Below are 22,722 nucleotides of genomic sequence, written 5' to 3'. Positions count from 1 at the left end.
TTTTAAGTAGTGTTATAAATAATTTAATGTCAGAATTAAATATTTAAACTTGCTTAATTTTCTATTTCATATAAATAAATTATGATGGATTTTTCAACAAATGATTTATTAGAAGAAGTTCTAAAACTTGATGTTGTAAAAAATTTGAAAGTTTCGATACAATCTTCTATCAAATATGGAATAATCGTCGGTTTATCAACAATTGTTAGTGGTATACTTGGTGGACCTATTGGACTAGCAGTAGGTAGTTATTTTTTATATTGATTATTTTATTATGAATTTGTATTATTCTTAAATTTTATTTTCATGTATTTAAGTTAAGATATAAGATTGCAACATAAAAATAATTTATTTTTAGGAGGTACAGTCAGCAGTCTTATAACAACTTATGTTGCACAAAATGAATTTAAATCTGTTCCATATATTATTTGGAATGAAACTACTCCAGAACAAAGAAAAAAATTAGCAGAATTAATAATTAATTTTCTTAATTCAAAAAATATCAAAAAACTTACAGATTTTGTACTTTCTCTACCCAATAATATTTCATTACAAGAAGGATTAATACAAATATTAATATTATTTTTATCTTCTGAACTAAATATGTATGTGAAACAATAAAAATAATGTAAGAACAATATATATTTAGAAACAAACTCATTATTTTTTTATGGTATAAAAATAATTTATTAATGAACTTTAAATATTTTGAAAATATCTAATTAATATTTATTTATTAATATTTATACTATGTATTTAAATAAAGTGCAATAAACAATATTTTTATATATTTATTTTGTTTTTTAAATTGTTTATTAAATAAAGAAAAATAATAAAAGATATTTGAAAATATTGATACATATAAAATTTATAATAATTAAAATTTATTAATATTACATTTCATAATTTTCAATTTTATATTATTGTTTTTACTAATTTATTATATAGATTATTTTATTTTTATAAATTATTAATGTTTTTAATTGATATGTAATATATACAAAATTATTTATTATTAATTTAATAATTTAAAAATTAATTTATTAATAATTGATGGAAAAGCTTAATAAGTTTAGTTCCTTTTTATTTTATTAATATTCTTGATTTTGATGTTATTAAATATTTAAAAGATAATAAATATACATTAATATAATATAATTTTAAATAAAAACATTTTGCAAGACATATAAAATATATATATACTTTTAATAATAAAGGATAAATTATTATAATATAATATTATTATAATAAATTATTATAATTAATAAGATATTTTTAGAAAGTTATAACATATAATAGATATAATATTATCTTTAAATAAGCTTATATATACTATATTTGGTTATATATATATATGTGTACTAATTTGAAATAATTATTTATTTCTCATGTTTTATATTCATGATCACTTTTTGAAAATTTCAAATATAATTTATTTATAATAAGTTGTATAATACTGCAAATTTGATATTAATAATTAATTAAGTAATTATATTTAATAAATAAAATATTAGCATAAATATATACACATATACATAATAGAATTCTCAACTAATCGCGAAAAATCTTAGAACCAAAATTTTTTAGAATACGATTTTATTATATATATATTGCTCTATTGTACATAAATTATGAATTTATTTCAAACCTCTATTTTAACATTTATAATATTTACATTACATTTACATTACATTTATATTATAAAAATGTATAAAAATAATTTATAAACTAATATACATTATAAAAATGTATAAAAATAATTTATAAACTAGATAAAAGATATGGATCTTTTGAATTGATTCTGATAGGACTAATTCATAGAAATAGACATATTAACAAACAAAATCATATAACATTATATATTTTTTTCTATCGTTTATCGAAATTTTTAAATAATCAATTTTTTTTAGAAAATATTATATTCTATATCATTATCAATATAAATTGATTTTATGAAAAAGTAATTAAAATTAGAATTTAAATATTTGTTAATAAAATATAAAATATGTTTTTACAAAATATATTTTTAAGTAAAGAATTCATATTACTAGTATGAGAAACTTAAGTTTGCATAACACAGATGACGCTGTTTCTTTTTTGACAATAGATTGTCCGTTCTTATAATTTCTTCTTACATGTACATGGCGTAAGTGAAGGTAAGTTAAATTAATAAAATGTTTAAAATTATTGATAAATTGCAATCATTTTGATATTTTTTTTGAATAATAATTTGATAATTTTTATAAATTTTTGTTTTAAATCTTTATATTTATAATCATAATATTTTAATATATATAATATGAATAAAAATAGTACACATGGTACATTTAATAAACGTGGTTGTGTATGTCCAAGAAAATGATACTTTATATTAAGAATTAATAAAATATGTTTATCTCATGTTTATCTCATGAAAACAAAAAATATAAATTATATGAAGCATTAGAACTGTTTTTAAAGTATCATAAATATATAATGATTTCTCAATGCACATACATGTAAAATGCGAATATAAATTAATGTTTGATTATTATTTCGTTACATTTATTTATTACTAATAAACTTATAAAAAATTAAGATTTATAATATACTACATTTGAATAAAAATCAAAATATATGTATGCATATAAATATTAAAAAATAAAAAACAAATATTAAAATATATATTGATAGATATAATAAATATTATTAATTTAGATTTTAAATACATATAAAAGTATATGTTATTATATGTATCATAATAATAAAGAATATTATAGTATTATTAAAATGTATTATATTAAATATATTAATAATATATATAATATAATATATATATATTAATAATATATATAATAGTATATATATAATTTTTTTTAATTATTACAAATTTTCAAAATTAATTAATATTGAAATTTAAATATAATTATATTTGTAAGATAAATTTCATTAAATATGGATATATTTAGAATTAAAATTTTTTTGAATCTAAAAAATTCTCAATTCTTAAAAATCTTTATAAAGATTAAAAATTTTTGAAAAAAAGAAAAGAAAATTTGCTTTGCAGATAATTTGTAAAAAAAGAATAATCAACATTCAACATGCCTCAAAACGAATATATTGAAAGACACCGTAAACTATATGGACGACGTTTAGACTATGAAGAAAGGAAAAGAAAAAAGGAAGCTCGTGAACCACATAAACGAGCAGAACGTGCTCGTACTTTACGTGGTATAAAAGCAAAGATTTTTAATAAAGAACGGAGAAATGAAAAGATTCAAATGAAAAAGAAAATAAAATGTCATATGGAAAAGAAAGTAAAAGAAAAATCAAATAATGTACCAGAAGGAGCGTTACCAGTATATCTATTAGATCGTGATATTAAAAAAGATGCTAAAATATTATCAAATATGATAAAACAAAAACGTAAAGAAAAAGCTGGAAAATGGGATGTACCAATACCTAAAGTTAAAACACAATCAGAATCTGAAGTTTTTAAAGTAATGAGAAGTGGAAAATCTAAACGTAAATCTTGGAAAAGAATGGTAACAAAAGTAACATTTGTTAATGAAAATTTTACCAGGAAACCACCTAAATTTGAAAGATTTATTAGACCAATGGCACTACGTTTTAAAAAGGCACATGTAACTCATCCTGAATTAAAAGCTACATTTTGTTTGCCAATTATTGGAGTAAAAAAAAATCCAAGTTCACCAATGTATACAAGTTTAGGTGTTATTACTAAAGGAACAATTATTGAAGTAAACATTTCAGAATTAGGTCTTGTAACTCAATCAGGAAAAGTGGTTTGGGGAAAATATGCTCAAGTTACAAATAATCCTGAAAATGATGGTTGCATTAATGCCATATTACTTGTATAAAAAATTTTTATTAAATAATTATATTGTGATTTGTATGATGTGTAATAAATATTATAATAAATAATATAATAAACATAATTTGTTATTATTTACTTAAATATTTTTACATTCAATAATATTGTAAATAGATAAATTATATAAATAGCAAAAATTTTTGATGATTATAAAAATTTTAAACCATAAATCGTAAAATAAATAAATTTCATATATTGTTTGTTTAGATTCACCATGCAGATATTTGTGAAAACTCTAACAGGCAAGACTATTACTCTTGAAGTTGAAGCATCAGATACCATTGAAAATGTTAAAGCAAAAATTCAAGATAAAGAAGGTAATATATAAAATACATTATATTAAATATTAATTTCTTAAATATTTGAGTTTGAATTTTAGGAATTCCACCTGGTCAACAAAGATTAATCTTTGCTGGAAAACAATTGGAAGATGGTAGGACACTCTCAGATTATAATATTCAGAAGGAATCTACATTACATTTGGTGCTACGTTTAAGGGGTGGTGCTAAAAAACGTAAGAAGAAGAATTATTCAACTCCAAAAAAAATCAAACATAAGAAGAAGAAGGTTAAACTTGCTGTACTCAAATTTTATAAGGTATTTAAATAATCATTTCTATTTTAATAATCTTTTTATTTTAATTTAACAATTTAATAATTATAATGCAATTATAATTTGAGTTACAAAAAAAATTGTAACATTAATTAAAAATATAAAATGAATAAACCAAGATTTAAAACATTTTGAAAATAACTAAAAACTTTTATATCTGTAAATAATATTTTTCTATATTAGGTTCTATTAAATTAAATTTAAACAAGTTTTAAGTGAAAAAATTTTTACAATATTTGTTATTACAATTTTATATAAAACATTTTTGTTCAATGTTAAACAGGTAGATGAAAATGGAAAAATTCATCGATTAAGAAGGGAATGTCCCATGGAACAATGTGGTGCGGGAGTTTTTATGGCTGCAATGGAAGATCGTCATTATTGTGGTAAATGCGGTTATACTCTTGTATTTAACAAACCAGAAGATAAATAAATTAAAAACATGTAATTTTACTTAATTAAAGAAATTTCATAAATACGAAGCTTTTTTATTTTTTTAACTATTTATATATTCATATTATTATACAAATTAGATATTACTGAAAAAAATTAAAGCAGATGGGATCGTTTAAAATTTTCAGAGTTTCTGTTAAAATTTTTCAATCCATTTTAAAGAATGGAATTTTAAGAAATGGGATGATTTTGCATATTTCTATATATTATGATTACATTTTATATATAATTAATATAATGTATATTCACAATTATATTATTTCAAATCATATTATAAAAAATATATATTTTTATTAAAATGAAAATATATTTTTTTAAAACAATAATGCTCTAAAAATGATTTATTTTTTTCCTTTACATTGTACTAATATACAACTTTTATTCATATGCAAAAACATATAAATATAAATATTCATACTTATATTTATATATATTTGAATGTGTGTAGTACAGGAATATATTACACAATAATGTAACTTAAGTTATTATAATATTCTATGTGCAAAAAAATTTTACACATAACATATTCTATAAACATTAAAAGTAATAAAAACGAACAAATTTAAATTGCATTTTCTATTGATCATAAATAGTTTGAATTTAGATACATATTATTGTTGTGCATTTGGAATTATAGATAATCATCACCATTATCATCATCATCATCATCACAGCGCACTGTATACCTAATTATAAATTATATGTAATAAGAAGTGTATTTTTCTTATCAAATACTTAAAGTTTACTAAAATTGATTACAGAATTATGACATTATAATACTCACGTTATTTTTGTCAGATTATTTTTATATATTCCTTTTTTTTATATTTCTGAATGACTTCGTTGTTCTGTATGAGAATTATAGCTTTTTAAACTTGGTTTTAACACAGAAAACATTTTTTCTGTTGCAGTAGGATGAATACTCATTTGTAATTCTGTTAATGATTCTTCTGTCTTTAAAATTTAAAAAACTGTAATTAATAAATGCAGTATTATAATTCCATAAAAATAAAATGAATATTTTACTTGTCTAAGCAATTGTGCAGCAGTATGCAATACTCTTTGCCATTTTCTCATTTCTATATTATGTAAACTTTCTTGCTGTTGTAATAAATGAATCCAATCTTCTTCAGTTTTTGGTGTATTTCTATATAATAAATAATATTAAATATTAATACACAAATATTAAATCATATTAAATATAAGATACATACTTTAATACATGTAAATCCATAATAGTATAGGCAGCAGCTTCTTCTAAACCCCATAATTTATAATATAATAAACCATTAATTACCATTAAACATAAGACAGCAATCAAAAGCATTGAACTAATTATCATATTAGAATCACCTCGTGCAGCAGAAACTGTACATAAAAATTTGTATTTGTATATAAAAGTTTTAAATTGTAAACACTATTAATTTTTTATAAAATTACTAAATTTATTTAATTGTATTATAATAGATTATTATACCATTAATATCATACCAGTATTATCATTAATATGTGGCAAATTTAAAGAATTTTGTAGAGTGGAAGATGTATGATCTGAAGAATGAGTCTGTAAAGAAATACCAGGACCTGTAACACGACGTCTTCTTCTCGTTTTCCTTTTTACTCCTCCACTTCCGCTATTTTCTTCACATTCTATAGTTAATGCTTTTATTAAACTTGTAAAATATTCATCCATTCCAGCCCAACAATTCTTTTCAATAACGCCTATTATTTTTTAAAATATATAATTATCACTTATAAAAGTAAAAAAAGAATTTGTATCATAAATTCTTACTTTTTACAAAACCCCATACATTTTTTTTGTACTTTATTTGAGCATAAATTGCCATATTTGTTTCATTCTCAGAAATACTAGTAATACAATAATGAATTAAAACGGAAAAAGAATCTGCATATGGAATTCCAGCATTTACACTTTCTACATCAATACTATATAAATAACCTGGTCTACTACATGGCAACATTATCTAAAAATAAATCATAATTTAAAATTATACATAAATAAAATCAAGATATTTATAGAATGATTTAAAAAATTTTATTATTTTCATAAAACTATATTAATGATAGTTTCATAAAAATAATAATACCTGAGTTTCTGATATATTAGAAGTTCTTGGTCCAATAGCTTGAGATAATGCTATTGTAAATGATAAATTTCTAACTTTTTGACCAGTTTGTTCATTTTGAGTCCATGCTGATTGTACTAAATCTAAATAAATTAAAAATAAAGAAATCATTTAATAAGATAATTTCTAAAGATTTTTTATTAATAAAATATAATATTCTTTTGTTATAAAATAATATTCTCATATAAATATATTCTCATTTATTCTAATTATATTAATTTTAATTATACTTTCATAAATTTTATTTATAATTATGTAAATTATTTTTATCTTACCAGTAGTTTTGCGAGCAGTTTGAAAATCAAGAAAGAATTTTGAATTTGTAAACAGCAAGGTAAATAGTTGATCAATATGAATAGGAAATGTAGCTTTGCCTATTTGACGACCTTCATGTGGTGAAGTACATACTACAGTGCCTCGAACACTTAATTTTACTGCAATCATAATAATATAAATATTCATATAATAATGAAAAATACATTTTTAAATTTATTTTTAATTTAATTATTATTAACTGCATATAGATAATTATAACAAAATGTAATATTTGATAATTAAAATATTTTTATTCGAAATTTTAATAAAACTTTTATAGAATATGAATAATCTGTCATAATAATTATTAAAAATAATTTTTTTCATATAGTACTATAACAAGATGTACTTTGTATAAAAATTTTATATGTCATAAATATTTAAAAATTCGAGAGATGTTTTATAATAAATAAATATAAAAATAATAATTAGAAATAATAAATGAAAATAATATTAAAATCAATTAGATACATATTACATATGTAAATTATAAAAATTGATTTTTTCTTGAATTAATGAAAACTATATGATTAAAAATTTTTAGGATTCTATCATATACATGTAAACTTTATGTAACTATTATTTCTTTAATAAAATATCGAAAAAATAAGAAATTTTATTTTTAAAAATTGCTTATAATTATTGTTAATAACACATTTCGTGCCATATGTTTCGTTTCACGCTGAACTTTCCGTTTAAATTGTTTGAAATTTTTTCTGTGAAATAGAAATCTTTGAAAAAATTTATTATAAAATCATATATTTTTTTTTCATCTTTATAACTTATAAACTTTATACCTTTTTCTTGATAAATATAATTTTTATAATATTTTAAATATTCTAAAGCAAATATTTCAGAAAAAGCTATTAATCATGATAATGTGAAGAATATATTTGTGATCTGAACGGAAAATCATCAAAAATTCGGCACGGAAAGTGTTAAAAGTAAGTAAAAAAATTAATTGAATAAGAAAATTGATGTTATTATGAATAAATCATAAGCATAGACATATATTGTCATTTCAATTTACCCAATTAAAAAAAAAATATTATTGACTCTTACAAGAAAAAGTGACAGTACTTTATACTTAACAGATATTTTCTAAATTCCATCGTTAACAAAGTTTATATCTTTGAGATATGTTTTTGGACCTATCCTAATGTGATTTTGTTCATTTTCAAGGTGAGTAGAACATATTCCTAATGTTTGATTATTTATTTCTGAAGTATTCCACACATCCATTTAATTTTAGTACCTAAAACATTTATAATATTGCTAAATTAGAAAGAATAAATAATTTTATTATATATTATATTATTCAACAAAATATATTGTTATATTCGTATAAGAATACAAAGGTAATAAAATATTCAAATAAATGTTTTAGGTTTCTTTTTTACATTTTTAAAATTTGTTTTCTATTAATTTTTTAATATATTTAAATATGATATAAAAAATATATATATATATCTTATATTATAAATATATCTATTATAAATAATAAAAATTATTAAATTATTATAATTATTATGTTTTAAATAATAATTAATTTACAAAAACATAAAACATTTTAAGTCATCTGTTTTTAAATTTTTCTTTAAATATATATGACAAAATCAACTATAATTAAATTATATCATATTTATAAAATTATCAATATAACTTTTCAATATATAATGTAAGTTTTTTTATCTTTAAATAATATATATTATGTATCTTGTGTGTCTTAAATAATGATATTATAAAATAATGAAATAAATAAATTCTGTGTATATTCTTCTATAATAGAAAAATTTTAAGAAAAAGTATAAAAAAAGTATTATTATCAAGACTTACATGCATGTTTTTCAGCTTCACTTTCTGTTGTATCACTTAAGTCTGTTGCATCAATAGTAGGATCTGGTCGAGGTAAATGATGTACTTCTGCCTTTGATTCAATTGTATCTGGTGCTCCAGTTATTGAATGTTCTATGTTACCACTTTCTACCTTTAATTCATAAAATATAAAATTAAAAATATAATTAAAGTTTATATAAAATATCAAAAAATAAAAGTTTATTGATTAGAAATTATATATATTGATAAAATTTATCATAAACTTTTATAGTTCTATTAATCTCTAATACAATCAATAAATTACCTCAGAGAATGATTCTACAGATAATCTTGTAGATAGTTTCTCTTCATCAGCTGGAGGTAATGGTGGAACATAATCTTCATCATCTGAAGTTAAACCTAACTCATCTCCATAACAAGAATGTACAAGTTGCCATAGTTCAGGTGCATTCATTGGCTAAAATATCCAATTTATTATTTTTACAAACGTAATTTGAATACAATACATCAAATAAATTTTAATTATTTTCTATGTTATATAGAAACAATATAAATAATATGCAATGATATAAGAATAATATAAATTGAAGAATAGTATGACAAATAAATTTCACATGTAAATATATGTAATTAATGAATTTTTACACTTTAAATTTTAAGTTATTTTATATAAAAATCAATCAATTTAAATATTTTCTTTATATATTTATAACATTTTTATATATTTTAACATTATAAAAATATTTAATTTCATACCTCACCGATAAGTGCATTTTGCCATACACGAAATAACATTACATATGTTTTATCTCTTGCACCAAAAGAGGTCAAAAAAAATTTATCAGTGGCAGTGCATATTAAAATTGCATTAGGAATTACAAGTGCAGTTTTTTCTTTTGTAATAGATGTAACATCCTTCCAACGTAAACATACTAAAGTTTCCCAACTAAAAATATTTGCATAAAAGCATACATAATTTTGAGATACATAGAGTCTTCCATGAACTAATATTTCACGTTGCAGTGCACATGAATAATCTAAAAATTATATAATATAATTAATATACTATAATAATAACAATAATAATTAATTATTAATAATTATATTAATATTTAAATTATTTAAATGAATATAAAATTATTTATCAACAATCATTACTTACCAACAACTAATCTTTCATCATCTGGTACATCTTTAAATATTCTCTTAAAATCATCAGATCTAGATTTATAAGTTGGATATAAAACATGATACCAAGATTTTTTTTTATTTCGTTCACTACTCCGTGTTTCTTTTTTTCCTTCATGTGAACTTTTTACGGCTTGAGAAGAATCTGATGATTTGTTTGTTATATCTTGTTGTTGCTATATCATGTTTTTTATTAATAATGTTATAGTAAAAAAAATTTTGGATATCAATGAATAAATATAATACAAAATATTTTAGTATTAAAATCTTACATGTAATTGATGTTCATCCAATTTGTTCATACTATTAGATTCTTTGGTATTTGAATCATGATTTAGTTTAGAATGATCTCGTTTATTACGAACTTTTGGACTAGGGCGTGGAGATAAATTTGGACTTGAAACTGGACTACTTTTTTCTCCAGTTCCTCCAATAATTGTTTCTTGAATATTATCTGATATACCATTTCCTATATTCATTGTTGGATTCTGATTTTCAAATCCAGTAGAATTTACATTAGTCATAACTTCACGACTAGATATTAACAAATCTTCCACTGATTTATTCCTATTAAATCAATATAAGTTATTAAAAAAAATTAACTTAAAAATTAAATATGAATAAATAATAAATAAATAGATAATAAAAAAATCAAAAATAAAATCATTATTAAAATAACGATAAAATTTATTATAATATTACATACATGGTTGCGGTTGGATATTTTTGAATAGATTCTACTTCAAAGTACATAATAATTATATAGCGTACTTATAAATTTTGTTTACTGAATCTATGAACTTGTCACAATTTTAGAATAGAATACAATAATTTACATTAAAGCATAATAGCATTACAATTAATGTTCAATAATAATTACTAATAATATAATACACTATGTTTATTGTTAATACATTTTGGAAACACAACATATGTGTAATTTTCACGAACTATATAATCGTTACGGAAATGACAAGTCATTTCAAATAACATACATCAATCATTGTCATTTATATAGTCTTATATTATTATGAAGTTTTTTTCTAATCATTAAATTCACACTTTCTTATCATTTAAAATCTTTATCAATGCATATCACTATTTAAAATGAAACAAAAAATACTTGAGTACTTCAAAAACGATCCACCATATTGAAATAGTATATCATTTTTTTCGCTTCGAAATATAGAAAAAAAATTCAAGAAATTAATATGAATATAATATTATAAACATCTAGTAGAAGAAACATCTAAACATCTAGAATAGATATAATAAAATGTCTAAACTATTAATAAAAAAATAATATAAAGCTTTGATTTAATATAAAAAAATTAATAATATAAAATAGTACTAATTATTTTAAAAGAAATCTTATAAGTGTATATCTTCTTTTTAATTAATATTTATATATGCAATTTATATTAAATAAAATAGCAATGATAGTTATATATTATCAAGAAACAAAACTTCTTGATAAAATCATACATATGCTAATTGATCGAACTGTTGAAAAATAATGCTAGATTTAAATTTAAATGGAATGTTTTCAATGCAATATTCATAATACAATAGTTTTCATGAAAACTTCAATTTTATTAATTTATTAGTCGTTTTATTTTCATATTTTAAAAATTACATTTTATATATGATAAATATATATTAGTCAAAAGACACATATGAAGTCATAATTATTTTCTAATATTTATCTTAATTATTACATCATTATATGATCGAATAGTATTTCAAAAGTTACGCAGCATGATTACATGATTACAAGCAGTTTGCTTTCCTCAATCTTGAAATCAACATAACATTAAAGAATTTAATATAATATTTGAGTTGCTAAAAATTGAATTGAAAAAAAGTTTAAAATTTATTTTTATTATTTATTTTTAATAAATTTGAAGAATTCAATTATAATTTAAATTTTAATTATGGAATTTAAACAACCTAATCGACCTAGTTACTGCACATGGGAATTAAATGCAACAAATTCACCACATACATGTAGAATACAGTAAGTTTGTAATAAGAATATTTATTAATGAGATTTAATAATAATTTAATAAATAAAATAAAAATGAAAACTTGCAGTATTCTTAAATTACTTTCAGTATTTTTAAAAATTATTTTAAATTTTAATATATTATTTAAACTTAATATAAAATATTTTTTTTTATTATGTAAGTATTCATATTTTTGTTTAAATAATATTTCTTAAATTTATAAAAAAATTTAAGATCTGAAATAAAAATATAATTTTGTTTCAAAAATAAAAAATTTGAAATTTTAAATTTATTGTTGCATATATTATATATTATATATTATTTTATGATGAAAATAATAAATATATAAATACATATATAATATAATATATATAATAATACAATTACAATTACAATATTACAATTTTCATAAATTATATAAATTATTATATTAATCTTGATAATTAATTAATATAAAAATATTGAAAATTTGATGATATATCATATAAAAAATTGTATAATATAATTTGAATGTGAATCTATTTAATATTTAAAATATTATTTATTATTAAGATTATAAAAATATTTTATAATTCATTTTATTATGATTAATAATAATTTTAATTTCATTGATATTTTATTTTATGTAAAAATCCATATAACTGATGAAAAATTTAAAACAAATTACTTTTGCTACAAATATTATCTTTTAATTAGTTTTTATATATTCTTAAATTTCTAATTAGAAAATTTAATTTATTTTTTTATTCTTTTAAATTTAAATTTATTATAGACTTTTTTTATTATATTTCATTAATATGATTTAATATGATTTCAGAAATGGTGATTGTACTAAGATAATGCCTGATATTTTAACTGCTATTGGACAAACACCACTTATAAAATTAAATAATATTCCTAAATCTTATGGTATAAAATGTGAAATATGTTAGTATTGATCTTGTTAATTTATTATATTATTTATAAAGTTTTTTTTTTTATAAATATAATTTTATTTTTAGATGCAAAATGTGAATTTCTTAATCCTGGTGGTTCTGTGAAAGATAGAATTGCATATAGAATGATTCAAGATGCAGAAGATAAAGGTTTATTGAAACCTGGATGTACCATTATCGAACCTACAAGTGGTAATACTGGAATTGGTTTAGCAATGGCTGCTGCAGTTAGAGGATATAAATGCATTATTGTTATGCCAGAAAAAATGTCTGATGAAAAAGTATCAACGCTTTATGCACTTGGTGCTGAAATTATACGAACTCCAACTGAAGCAACTTGGCATAGTCCAGAAGCACATATCAGTGTTGCTCAAAAATTACAAAAAGAAATACCAAATAGTATTATTCTTGATCAGGTACTACTATTATATTATTGCATAGTTTTATTTTAATTGTTTCCTATTTGTATTATGTTTAGTATACTAATCCTGGAAATCCATTGGCTCATTATGATCAAACTGCAATTGAAATTTGGAAACAGTGTGAAGGCAAAATAGATTATTTGATAGCTGGTGCTGGTACAGGTGGTACTATTTCAGGTATTGGGCGAAAACTGAAAGAATTATCACCAAATATAAAAATTATTGCTGTAGATCCTAAAGGAAGTATTTTAGATCCATCAATTGAATCACAAAATGAAGTTGGCTTTTATGAAGTAGAAGGAATTGGGTGTGACATTTTTTTATTTATTCTATGTACTAATATTGTATACAATTTTGTTTTTTATTTTAAATAATCAATTATTTTTAGTTATGATTTTATACCTACAGTGTTAGATCGTAATGTAATTGATAAATGGATAAAGACTGAAGATAATGAATCATTAAATGCTGCTAGAATGCTTATACGCCAAGAAGGTTTACTTTGTGGTGGTAGTAGTGGTGCTGCTCTTATAGCTGCTCTTAAGATAGCTAAAGATATTCCTGAAGAAAAACGTATAGTGATTGTTTTACCTGATGGAATACGAAACTATTTAACTAAATTTGTATCAGATTATTGGATGGAAACTAGAGGATTTTTGGTAAATTACTTATTTTTATTTATTTAAAAATTTTTTTTTTATAAATTTAAATAATGAATTGTTAAATAATTTACAGCAACCTGTATGTCAAAATGAAATGAATAAATGGTGGTGGAATATAAAAATTTCAAATTTATCTTTTGATAGACAATCATTGTTAAAGGAAAATACAGTAACATGTCAAGAAGCTATGTATATGCTCAAAAATGCAGATTCACAATTATTAATTATTAGTAATGATAATATACATATAAAAGGTGTTATTAGTTTAAACAAACTTATGTCATATATAATATCTGGTATAGTAAAATGTACAGATTTTGTAGATAAAACTATGGTTAAACAATATGTGAAAGTTAAACATTCAGCAACTCTTGGTTACATATCACGTATTCTTGAAAAAGAACCATATGTAATAATTTTAGATGATGAACATGATGATGCTTTTATCGGAATTATAAATCAATTTCATATTTTGCAATTTATAACGAAAAATGGTACATCTAATAATTATTTAATAAATTAAATTTTAAACATAACATTCAATTGTTAAAATGCTTTTAAAATTATTGAAATTGATTATATTATTATATTTCTCAAGTTTTTTATTATACTTAATTTTTAACTAAAAACGAAAATTAGATCTATCTAGAAACTTATAATATAAGTAAAAGTCTAATTATGCATTTAATTTATAAATATTTAAAACATATATTCCATTTTTTAAAAAAATTAAAATAAATAATTAAATAATTACTTTTATATATTTTTAGATCATATAAATATGATTTAATTTTATACTTAAATTAAACTTAAATAAAATACATATACATAATATCAGAAAATACAACTTGAAATGCCTCAGAAAACACATCTTTTTTATTCCCATCAAATTTTATACATATATTTAATTTGAGTGATCGAATTTTCTTTTTTTAGAATATAGATATTCAATAGTTATGTGAAATTGATTAAATTTCTGAAATCATTCTGATTAAAAATTTTTCCAATACATGTAAATTTTTAATTAATTATTTTTACTTAATTAATAAATATAATGTCTCATAAAATATGATGAAGACAATACTTTGATATTTTCGTTTATTTTTTTCTGTATTTCATGTTTCAATAAAAAAGATTCGTTACAGAAAATTTGAAAAAATCAGAAAATAGTGTTTTCTCAGGTGTTATTATATCAATATTTATTTATTATATTATAGTTAAATAAAATTTCAAAATTTTATGTCAAAATTAATATGAAAAACATATTTTATTATTATTAATATGAATAAAATTAAAATATAATTGTATATATAAAATTTTATAATTTTTTCTAATTATTCATAAAATTCTTAATATGATTTATATCATTTTATAACATGCTTTAATTTTTATTGTACATATTTTGTATCATTTATTAATATTAAATTCTTTGAACTTGTACATGAAATTTACAACTTGGTAATGTAGAAATCTCTGCATTAACAGTACTAATAATTCCAAGATTTGCTAAACTTCCTCTTAAAAGTCCACAAGTAAATGCTAATAAACGTGGACTTTCTTGTAAATATTGCTTATTACTATTAGCACCTACTTTATTTAATAATCGAAATGAATTATCTTGTAATACATATACACCATGATGATTTGTCCTTAAATTATCAATTTGTTTATGATAAAGACTTGACCAAAAATCAGTACAGATAAACTTTATCATATCCAATTCATCTTTAAATCGATTCCATTCTCGTGTCAATCGTTCAATGATTCTGTAACCAACACTGAATCCCATCCATTCTAATCGAGATAGTTCTTCTTCTCCTTCCTTTATATTTTAAATATTATTATTATTATTATTATTATTATTATTATTATTATTATTATTATTATTATTATTATTACAAATAGACAGATAGATATTAAAATTATAGTGCAATATTATTGATATTTTATTTAAAAATATAATTTAAAATTTTTAAAATAAATTTTTATAATTTTTGAAATTTTAAAATCAGTTATAATTATAACAAATATGATAAATATCAAATGTAACTTCAAACAAATTTTATTATTGCACATTTTAATTATAATTTTGATTATATCATATTATTATATTTTTATATTTCTAAAATATCAAGTTCAATGAATCATTAAAAATTTATAAGAAAATGATTATATATTATTTCATATAAATAAAAATAATCTAATTAATATTTAGTTCAGAAAAATAATTTTATTATATATTAATATATTGTTCATAGTACATTGTCAAATTTACATATTGTAATTTCTATATATTATTAAAAATTATGTAATATAAATTTTTTCATTAAGAAAAAGTTATTACTATTATTATTTTCAAAATTATAATACAATTACAAAAAATTTCAATATATGAAATATTTATAATTGCTCTTTTCTAGTCAATAATTTTTTATTACACGTTTTTAAAGATTAAAAAATATATTCATATTAAAAAATAATATTAATTTTCTAACGTAAAATTACATATTTTTATGTATATTCTTCAATTGATAATGTATATTATTGAAGAAAATGATTTGCAAAGCTATTGAATAACAAATTTATAGAAATAAATAATTCATATAATGAATGAAAATATTTGAAAACAATAGTATTAATAATTTAAATATAATTGAAAGATCTTACTTTATTTATATATTAAAAATATTTTTAAAAAATAAAATCATTATTATATCATAGAGAATATTTTAAAAAAGATTTAAATTGTTTTTTTTATTCAAGATACATAAGAAACATAATAAAATATATTGAATAATAAAAAATAAGATATAATAAATACATTTTATTAATTTATATAAAATTATCAAATTATATAAAAAATTTATTGCATTAATATATAATTACCTTATTTTTACATGATTTATTTAAAGCATAATTAACCATTTCGGAATGTAGATATTCGAAAAGACATTCATCAGCTTCTCCAGATGTGTGAGAATTAATTTTTATATCAGTTATTTGTTGTCTCATTTTGCTTTTTTTTTAAATCGTAATATAATATTATTATAGAATATATAATTAATATCAATGGTATATGTATTATAATATACACTTTATATTATTAAAAAAAAAAGATAGTTTCTGAAATACTAACTACTTACAATTTATGCAGAATATGTAATATGTATAAACATTTAACTACACTTGTATAATTTCAACATATATTGATAAAGATAATAAGAATATATGGTTATGTATATGTACATAACCATAGTTTATTTTAACATAGATGTAAATCTAATGACGTAGTGCCATTATACAAATTCAAACAATAGTTTGTGACAAAATGACATAAAGTCTAATACACATAAGTAATGTGTATCAGGCTTTATTTACAAATCATTGTAGGAATAATTTAATTCATTCAACTTTGGATTTCTATGATATTCAATTTTATATGTAAATAATATTTTTAAATACTTGCTTATAGTAATATGCAAATTTTATCATAGTATGTATCATCAAAATATCAAAATAATGTCAAATGAAAATACAATGAAATAATTAAGTATTTTATTAAATAATAATCTTATTAACCAAAAATAAATTATCATTATAAATATGCAATTAAATTTTAATGAATTAAATTTTAATAAAGTTCATATGCAAACTCGTTCAAACTTAAGGTTTTGAATAAATAATAATATAATAAATATAATAAATAAATAATAATATTTTATAATTGTTTTTATGTTCGATATTAATTTTTTTTTTATTAATAATTTATTAATATTAATAATTTATTATTATTAATAAATTTCAATTATATTATTAAAATATTATTATTAAAAAAAAATTTAGTAAGAAAGAAATGATTTTTTTAAAAAAGAAATAAAAACATTTGATGGTTAATAAATATCAATATTTATACTGACTAATTATTTGGCAAAAGAATATATGAACTAAATTCTAATTCACATTTTACAGAAGTTAGAATAATTTTCTTTTCTAAATTTTATAAATTCAACCAATAATTTTGAATCATAATTCGTTCGATATGTAGTTTCGTTTATAGTGACATCTATTAAATACTTACATAATAGTAATGCGCATGCGCATATATTGTCAAAATGCACATCTCGTATAAATAGAGGCGGTGAAAGTTCATACAGACAGTTTACTGTGAAAAACAGTTTTGTGCGGTTTTTGGGAGTGTACTTGTATTTTTTTTCTCGGACAGAGAAAAATTATACAGACAAATCATCATTAACTTTTTGTAATTTAAATCGTATATACTTAATCATTTTAATTTTTTTTTTGATTTGAGAATTAATTAATTTTTCTGGTTAAAGTAAATAGAAAAAGAAAGAAAAAAAATAACATGCCGGCTGACGTAGCAATGCATACTAGCTTCCTGCAATTTAATCAATCGAGTTTAAAAGATTCAAATGTGGATTCTTGCTGGAATACTGAAAATATGAGCGGTTATATGACCTTAATGGGGCCGAATGGCCATCGCCAAGGCGTACAAGTGAAGGTTTACCGGACGAGTGTTGAACATTTCGCCGTAATTTATCCACAAAAAAAGGTGTGCAGACCATTAGGCGTATTGAATTTGAGAAATACAATGATCGAACGTTATGGGGAAGAAGGTTTTCTAGTTAGACAAAAAGGTTTCGATTCGCCCATTGCGTTAACTTTTCTTATGGAGAATAAAAAGGAACTTGATTACTGGATAATGGCTTTTACTGCAAGAACGAGTCCGTTGATGCATCAGAGCAGTTTGCCAATTGTTGAAGAAGAAGAGATCTAAAAATGTTTTTCAAAAATTATATTGATTAATCCTTCTTCATACATTAGAAGAAAAGTTTAACAAAAAGAAGAGTATTAATTTTTATACTCAATTGCTGTGCTTCCTCGACCTAATATATCCAATTTCCTACGTATAATTTCATCCTATGTAATTTGGGAAGAATTTTTTGATTTTTTTATATCAAAAAAGTCCCTCTAGAATTCTGGTTCTAGAAAAGTCCAATTATTGTTGATAGAAAATGGATTTTGCTGGTTCTAGAAATGTCCAGCTATGCAATACAAAGATGGGTCATGAACCGATTTATCTATATATCTCTAAATTTACATTGAAATAAGAGTTGATAAAGAGTTGAGAAATGTAATCACATGTCATTTGAATTTATTGAATTCTATGGAATCTTGATCAAGCATAAAAGTATTCATATATCATAGATATATTATTTTATGAACATATTATTTTAATAGTCTAGAAAATTGTAGTGCGAGGCCATGTTGTCACTAGGCTCTAACAACTGCAGCATCATCGATCCTAGCCAGCTGTGACCAATCGTAGCTTTCCTTTTAACCGGCGTACTGCGAAAGATGAAGGAAGATAGAATGAACATGAAGAAGAATCAATCTTTATAAAACGAAAAAGCAAGAAAGACAAAGATAAAAGAAAAAAAATCAGAGGAAGTGAAAAAGGAGGAATAAGTAAAAGAAAAGGAGGGAAGTTAACGTTTCTCTTATGAATATAAAACTACGCAATTTGACTGTGCACATCGGTGATTTCTTTCTTTTTATGTGAAAATAACCGTTAATTTTGACCTGGCAACTGTGAGTTATCGCAGTTATATTTCACTGATCATCAGTTAAGAAAAAGCTTTCAAATGATTTGTCGAAGTAAAAAAGCATATAGTAGAATAATTTTTTAGAATTCAATTTCGATAAATTTTTCTGAAAAATTATTGAAACCTTTTAAATGAAATGAAAAATATATATAATCAACGAATTATCATTATTATTTTAATCTTTTTTTTGTCTCATTTTTTTTTTATTTTTCATAAAACATTCATTCAGGAAATATCACTAGCTAAACATGTTACGATGATTTTGTTGATTATTAATGTGATTAAAATTAAAATATTGTATTTACAAGTTAAATTGTCTAGTCACATTTCAAAATAAATTATATGAATGTGACTGACTGAGCTGCCAATTAATACATATCGGTTAATATTTTTATTTGTTATAATCAATATCTAGATAAAATCGAAATAATTTGTTCGTTTTTCTTTCAAGTACACATTTATATTATTATTGATTTTCAATTTCAATTGAAATGTTGAAATATTGAAATGTTATGTATAATTAATATAATTTTAACAACTATATTAATTAACAATTTTAATACCAGTTATTTTTTTAATTTATAAGTAATGTGATAATATTTTACACGATTGCATAATGAACAGTACTGTATATATAAATAATACGAATATTAATATGGTTAATAAATAACTATTAGATTATATCAGAATATATAAAATAATTTGCGTATTCATTTTTAACTTATTATAATCAAATCAAGAATTATTGATTTGCAAATTAAAATGCTGAATATTGATGAAATGATTACAAATTTGATTTTTTAAATATTTTTCTAATAATATATATTTCTATATTTGTATAACTTATCTGCATCTTGATAGATAGGGGCAAAAATAAGAAAAATTGTTAAAAAATTATTTTATGTTTTTCGTTGAACTTAATAACATTGTTTTCATGTATATAGTTTAAATTTCATTTTTTATTAGGAATTTAAACTAAATATTTGTTTAAATATATAGTAAAAATTTATTTTTTTCGTAATATAAAATATATTGTCAAGAAAATATCAAGCATATTTATATATATATATATATATAAAGAATTGTAGTTGTTATTGTGAAATATCCAAAGATATTTATCATTTTTTTTTATACGTTATTTCCAAAAATGTTTCGTTCCAGATATATGTTTCGTTCGATATAACAGAAATCATGAAGCATTTTTGTAATTGATATTATCTTGAATTGTTGATGATATCAATTCGTGATATTTTTAAGACTGTCTGTGATATTACGTAGACGATGGAATCATAGTTACAATAGGCTTCAAACACAATATCCATATTACGTTATAGCAATCCATGCACAATAAAAATAAAAAGAATTCTCGAAAAATTTATTTTCGATTACTTTATTATGAAATATATTATTTTATATGAAATATTTAATTTTATGAAATGAGAACGAAACAAATCTGTTATCAATATATTGATATCATATTTGTTTTCTATCTTAACTTTTTTCTTTTTGTAAATACTAGGAATATATTGAACAAATGATTGTGAATATTTAAATTTTATCATTTGCATGAATGGATATATACATATATATCACATTACATAAATTCAAGTATATATTGTAATTAAGTTTTTCGTAATTTCTTATAAAATTGTCATTCAAGATTATTATAATCCTGTATTGATACATGATAATCTCTTATACATGATAGTCTTATATAGTTTTTAGAGAGATTTTTCATAAAATTTGCATGTAAATTAATAGCAACAATCTGCTTTCAAATTTTTCCGTTTAAGATTATATATCAGTCAAATATTGTAGTTTCATGTTTACATTATATACTATATATATATGCAACAACTTTTGTATATATGTATTATTAAAAATTGTATTTGAATGTATATCACAAATAAATATCAAGCATATTATATATATAATAAAGAAAATTTTTTTTTACTTAATTATATATTAAGTTTTATTTAATTTTTTAAAAAAATAGATATAAATAGAAAATTTATTAATAAAAGATATTTGACTAATTTATTCTTTTATTTGGAAATTTCATATTATCAAAATCATTGATTAAATTTTTTTCAGTCCACTTATTAATTTCATTATTATAATAGAATTTACTTTCAAATAAATAAATTTATTAAATTTAAAAAATATTAACCAATCATAAATTATTTTCAAGCTATTTATAATTCAATAATCATAATTTTATGTATAATGTGTTTTTTTAAATATATAATTCAAAAAATTCAAATATGTAATTTAAAAAATTTCTTCCTATTATCATTAAAAGCAAATTATTAATATATAAAATATATATTAACTTTAGATTTCAATATTTACATATTCATATTTATATTCTATATTCTACATTCTATTTCTAGAAATAAATGTAATATATTGAAACAATATTCATTTCTGCATTTTTTTATAAATATAATTTATAAATAATAATTAATATATTAAATTAAGTTGATTTTATGAAATTCAATATTATTATTTACAAATAGAAATGTTTATGTATCGTATTGTAAAATAATTTTATTTGTTTATTAACGTCTGATTATATATATATATAGTGTTTATTTACATAAAGTATTAATATGTTCATAGAATATTTTACCTCGATTCTAGAGATT

The 22,722-nt window shown here is 20.0% G+C and overlaps 7 protein-coding genes across 9 annotated transcripts; 5 read left to right on the top strand and 2 right to left on the bottom strand.

Moving 5' to 3' along the window:
* The first annotated feature begins 81 nt into the window (after nucleotides 1–81).
* On the top strand, nucleotides 82–640 carry LOC105737316 (uncharacterized). Its single transcript, XM_012494912.2, has 2 exons — nucleotides 82–244; nucleotides 359–640. The coding sequence occupies exons 1-2, from the start codon at nucleotides 82–84 to the stop codon at nucleotides 619–621; spliced, it is 426 nt and encodes a 141-aa protein (XP_012350366.1). The 3' UTR covers nucleotides 622–640.
* Nucleotides 641–2,018: 1,378 nt separating this feature from the next.
* On the top strand, nucleotides 2,019–4,964 carry RpS27A (ribosomal protein S27A). The gene is made up of 4 exons (XM_003689589.4): nucleotides 2,019–2,156; nucleotides 4,082–4,191; nucleotides 4,254–4,471; nucleotides 4,770–4,964. The coding sequence occupies exons 2-4, from the start codon at nucleotides 4,089–4,091 to the stop codon at nucleotides 4,917–4,919; spliced, it is 471 nt and encodes a 156-aa protein (XP_003689637.1). The 5' UTR covers nucleotides 2,019–2,156; nucleotides 4,082–4,088; the 3' UTR covers nucleotides 4,920–4,964.
* Ip259 (NSA2 ribosome biogenesis factor-like IP259) lies at nucleotides 3,081–3,938 on the top strand. The gene has a single exon (XM_086903262.1). The coding sequence runs from the start codon at nucleotides 3,081–3,083 to the stop codon at nucleotides 3,858–3,860; it is 780 nt and encodes a 259-aa protein (XP_086759388.1). The 3' UTR covers nucleotides 3,861–3,938.
* Nucleotides 4,965–5,265: 301 nt separating the features above from the next.
* Nucleotides 5,266–11,600, bottom strand: LOC100863435 (GRAM domain containing 1B). Its single transcript, XM_031920449.2, has 14 exons — nucleotides 11,132–11,600; nucleotides 10,698–10,992; nucleotides 10,400–10,601; nucleotides 9,994–10,274; nucleotides 9,542–9,694; nucleotides 9,238–9,388; nucleotides 7,362–7,520; nucleotides 7,048–7,169; nucleotides 6,732–6,924; nucleotides 6,431–6,661; nucleotides 6,154–6,307; nucleotides 5,966–6,086; nucleotides 5,724–5,893; nucleotides 5,266–5,625 (listed from the first exon to the last, which is right to left on the bottom strand). Exons 1-13 carry the CDS (start codon nucleotides 11,176–11,178, stop codon nucleotides 5,762–5,764), a joined length of 2,241 nt encoding a protein of 746 aa, XP_031776309.1. The 5' UTR covers nucleotides 11,179–11,600; the 3' UTR covers nucleotides 5,266–5,625; nucleotides 5,724–5,761.
* Cbs (cystathionine beta-synthase) lies at nucleotides 11,553–15,292 on the top strand. 2 transcript variants are annotated; one of them, XM_003689591.4, is made up of 6 exons: nucleotides 11,553–12,442; nucleotides 13,249–13,358; nucleotides 13,433–13,782; nucleotides 13,845–14,095; nucleotides 14,177–14,447; nucleotides 14,524–15,292. In XM_003689591.4, exons 1-6 carry the CDS (start codon nucleotides 12,360–12,362, stop codon nucleotides 14,971–14,973), a joined length of 1,515 nt encoding a protein of 504 aa, XP_003689639.2. In that variant the 5' UTR covers nucleotides 11,553–12,359; the 3' UTR covers nucleotides 14,974–15,292. The 2 variants fall into 2 exon arrangements, with proteins under 2 accessions (XP_003689639.2, XP_086759387.1); XM_086903261.1 differs by having other exon boundaries at nucleotides 12,022–12,442; nucleotides 13,845–14,121; nucleotides 14,197–14,447.
* Nucleotides 15,293–15,698: 406 nt separating this feature from the next.
* Trs33 (trafficking protein particle complex subunit Trs33) lies at nucleotides 15,699–17,775 on the bottom strand. Of its 2 annotated transcripts, XM_031920432.2 has the most exons (3): nucleotides 17,594–17,775; nucleotides 17,337–17,466; nucleotides 15,699–16,272 (listed from the first exon to the last, which is right to left on the bottom strand). In XM_031920432.2, exons 2-3 carry the CDS (start codon nucleotides 17,460–17,462, stop codon nucleotides 15,871–15,873), a joined length of 528 nt encoding a protein of 175 aa, XP_031776292.1. In that variant the 5' UTR covers nucleotides 17,463–17,466; nucleotides 17,594–17,775; the 3' UTR covers nucleotides 15,699–15,870. The 2 variants fall into 2 exon arrangements, with proteins under 2 accessions (XP_031776292.1, XP_003689641.1); XM_003689593.4 differs by lacking the exon at nucleotides 17,594–17,775 and having other exon boundaries at nucleotides 17,337–17,586.
* An 811-nt stretch (nucleotides 17,776–18,586) lies between these two features.
* On the top strand, nucleotides 18,587–20,772 carry LOC147658282 (uncharacterized). Its single transcript, XM_086903260.1, has 2 exons — nucleotides 18,587–18,708; nucleotides 18,785–20,772. Exon 2 carries the CDS (start codon nucleotides 18,814–18,816, stop codon nucleotides 19,243–19,245), a length of 432 nt encoding a protein of 143 aa, XP_086759386.1. The 5' UTR covers nucleotides 18,587–18,708; nucleotides 18,785–18,813; the 3' UTR covers nucleotides 19,246–20,772.
* The last annotated feature ends 1,950 nt before the right edge of the window (nucleotides 20,773–22,722 follow it).

This window comes from Apis florea, unplaced genomic scaffold (genome assembly GCF_048593485.1).
Source record: "Apis florea isolate Af1SG1 unplaced genomic scaffold, ASM4859348v1 contig_2291_pilon, whole genome shotgun sequence".
NCBI classification, from domain to species: Eukaryota; Metazoa; Arthropoda; class Insecta; order Hymenoptera; family Apidae; genus Apis; species Apis florea.
Note: the sequence above shows the minus strand (reverse complement) of the source record. Positions and strands in the feature narration are given on the sequence as shown.

Excerpts from the sequence above, each read along its gene's own strand:
- LOC105737316 (XM_012494912.2), top strand. The coding sequence starts at position 82 with ATGATGGATTTTTCAACAAATGATTTATTAGAAGAAGTTCTAAAACTT. Across the intron at positions 245-358 it reads ACCTATTGGACTAGCAGTAG|GAGGTACAGTCAGCAGTCTT; the intron begins GTAGTTATTTTT and ends ATTTATTTTTAG.
- Ip259 (XM_086903262.1), top strand. The coding sequence starts at position 3,081 with ATGCCTCAAAACGAATATATTGAAAGACACCGTAAACTATATGGACGA.
- RpS27A (XM_003689589.4), top strand. The coding sequence starts at position 4,089 with ATGCAGATATTTGTGAAAACTCTAACAGGCAAGACTATTACTCTTGAA. Across the intron at positions 4,192-4,253 it reads AAAAATTCAAGATAAAGAAG|GAATTCCACCTGGTCAACAA; the intron begins GTAATATATAAA and ends TTTGAATTTTAG. Across the intron at positions 4,472-4,769 it reads CTGTACTCAAATTTTATAAG|GTAGATGAAAATGGAAAAAT; the intron begins GTATTTAAATAA and ends AATGTTAAACAG.
- LOC100863435 (XM_031920449.2), bottom strand. The coding sequence starts at position 11,178 with ATGTACTTTGAAGTAGAATCTATTCAAAAATATCCAACCGCAACCAT. Across the intron at positions 10,275-10,399 it reads TGATGAAAGATTAGTTGTTG|ATTATTCATGTGCACTGCAA; the intron begins GTAAGTAATGAT and ends TATAATTTTTAG. Across the intron at positions 9,695-9,993 it reads AAAATGCACTTATCGGTGAG|CCAATGAATGCACCTGAACT; the intron begins GTATGAAATTAA and ends TGGATATTTTAG.
- Cbs (XM_086903261.1), top strand. The coding sequence starts at position 12,360 with ATGGAATTTAAACAACCTAATCGACCTAGTTACTGCACATGGGAATTA. Across the intron at positions 12,443-13,248 it reads CCACATACATGTAGAATACA|AAATGGTGATTGTACTAAGA; the intron begins GTAAGTTTGTAA and ends ATATGATTTCAG. Across the intron at positions 13,783-13,844 it reads ATAGTATTATTCTTGATCAG|TATACTAATCCTGGAAATCC; the intron begins GTACTACTATTA and ends TATTATGTTTAG.
- Trs33 (XM_031920432.2), bottom strand. The coding sequence starts at position 17,462 with ATGAGACAACAAATAACTGATATAAAAATTAATTCTCACACATCTGGA. Across the intron at positions 16,273-17,336 it reads ATAAATCATGTAAAAATAAG|GAAGGAGAAGAAGAACTATC; the intron begins GTAATTATATAT and ends TAAAATATAAAG.
- LOC147658282 (XM_086903260.1), top strand. The coding sequence starts at position 18,814 with ATGCCGGCTGACGTAGCAATGCATACTAGCTTCCTGCAATTTAATCAA.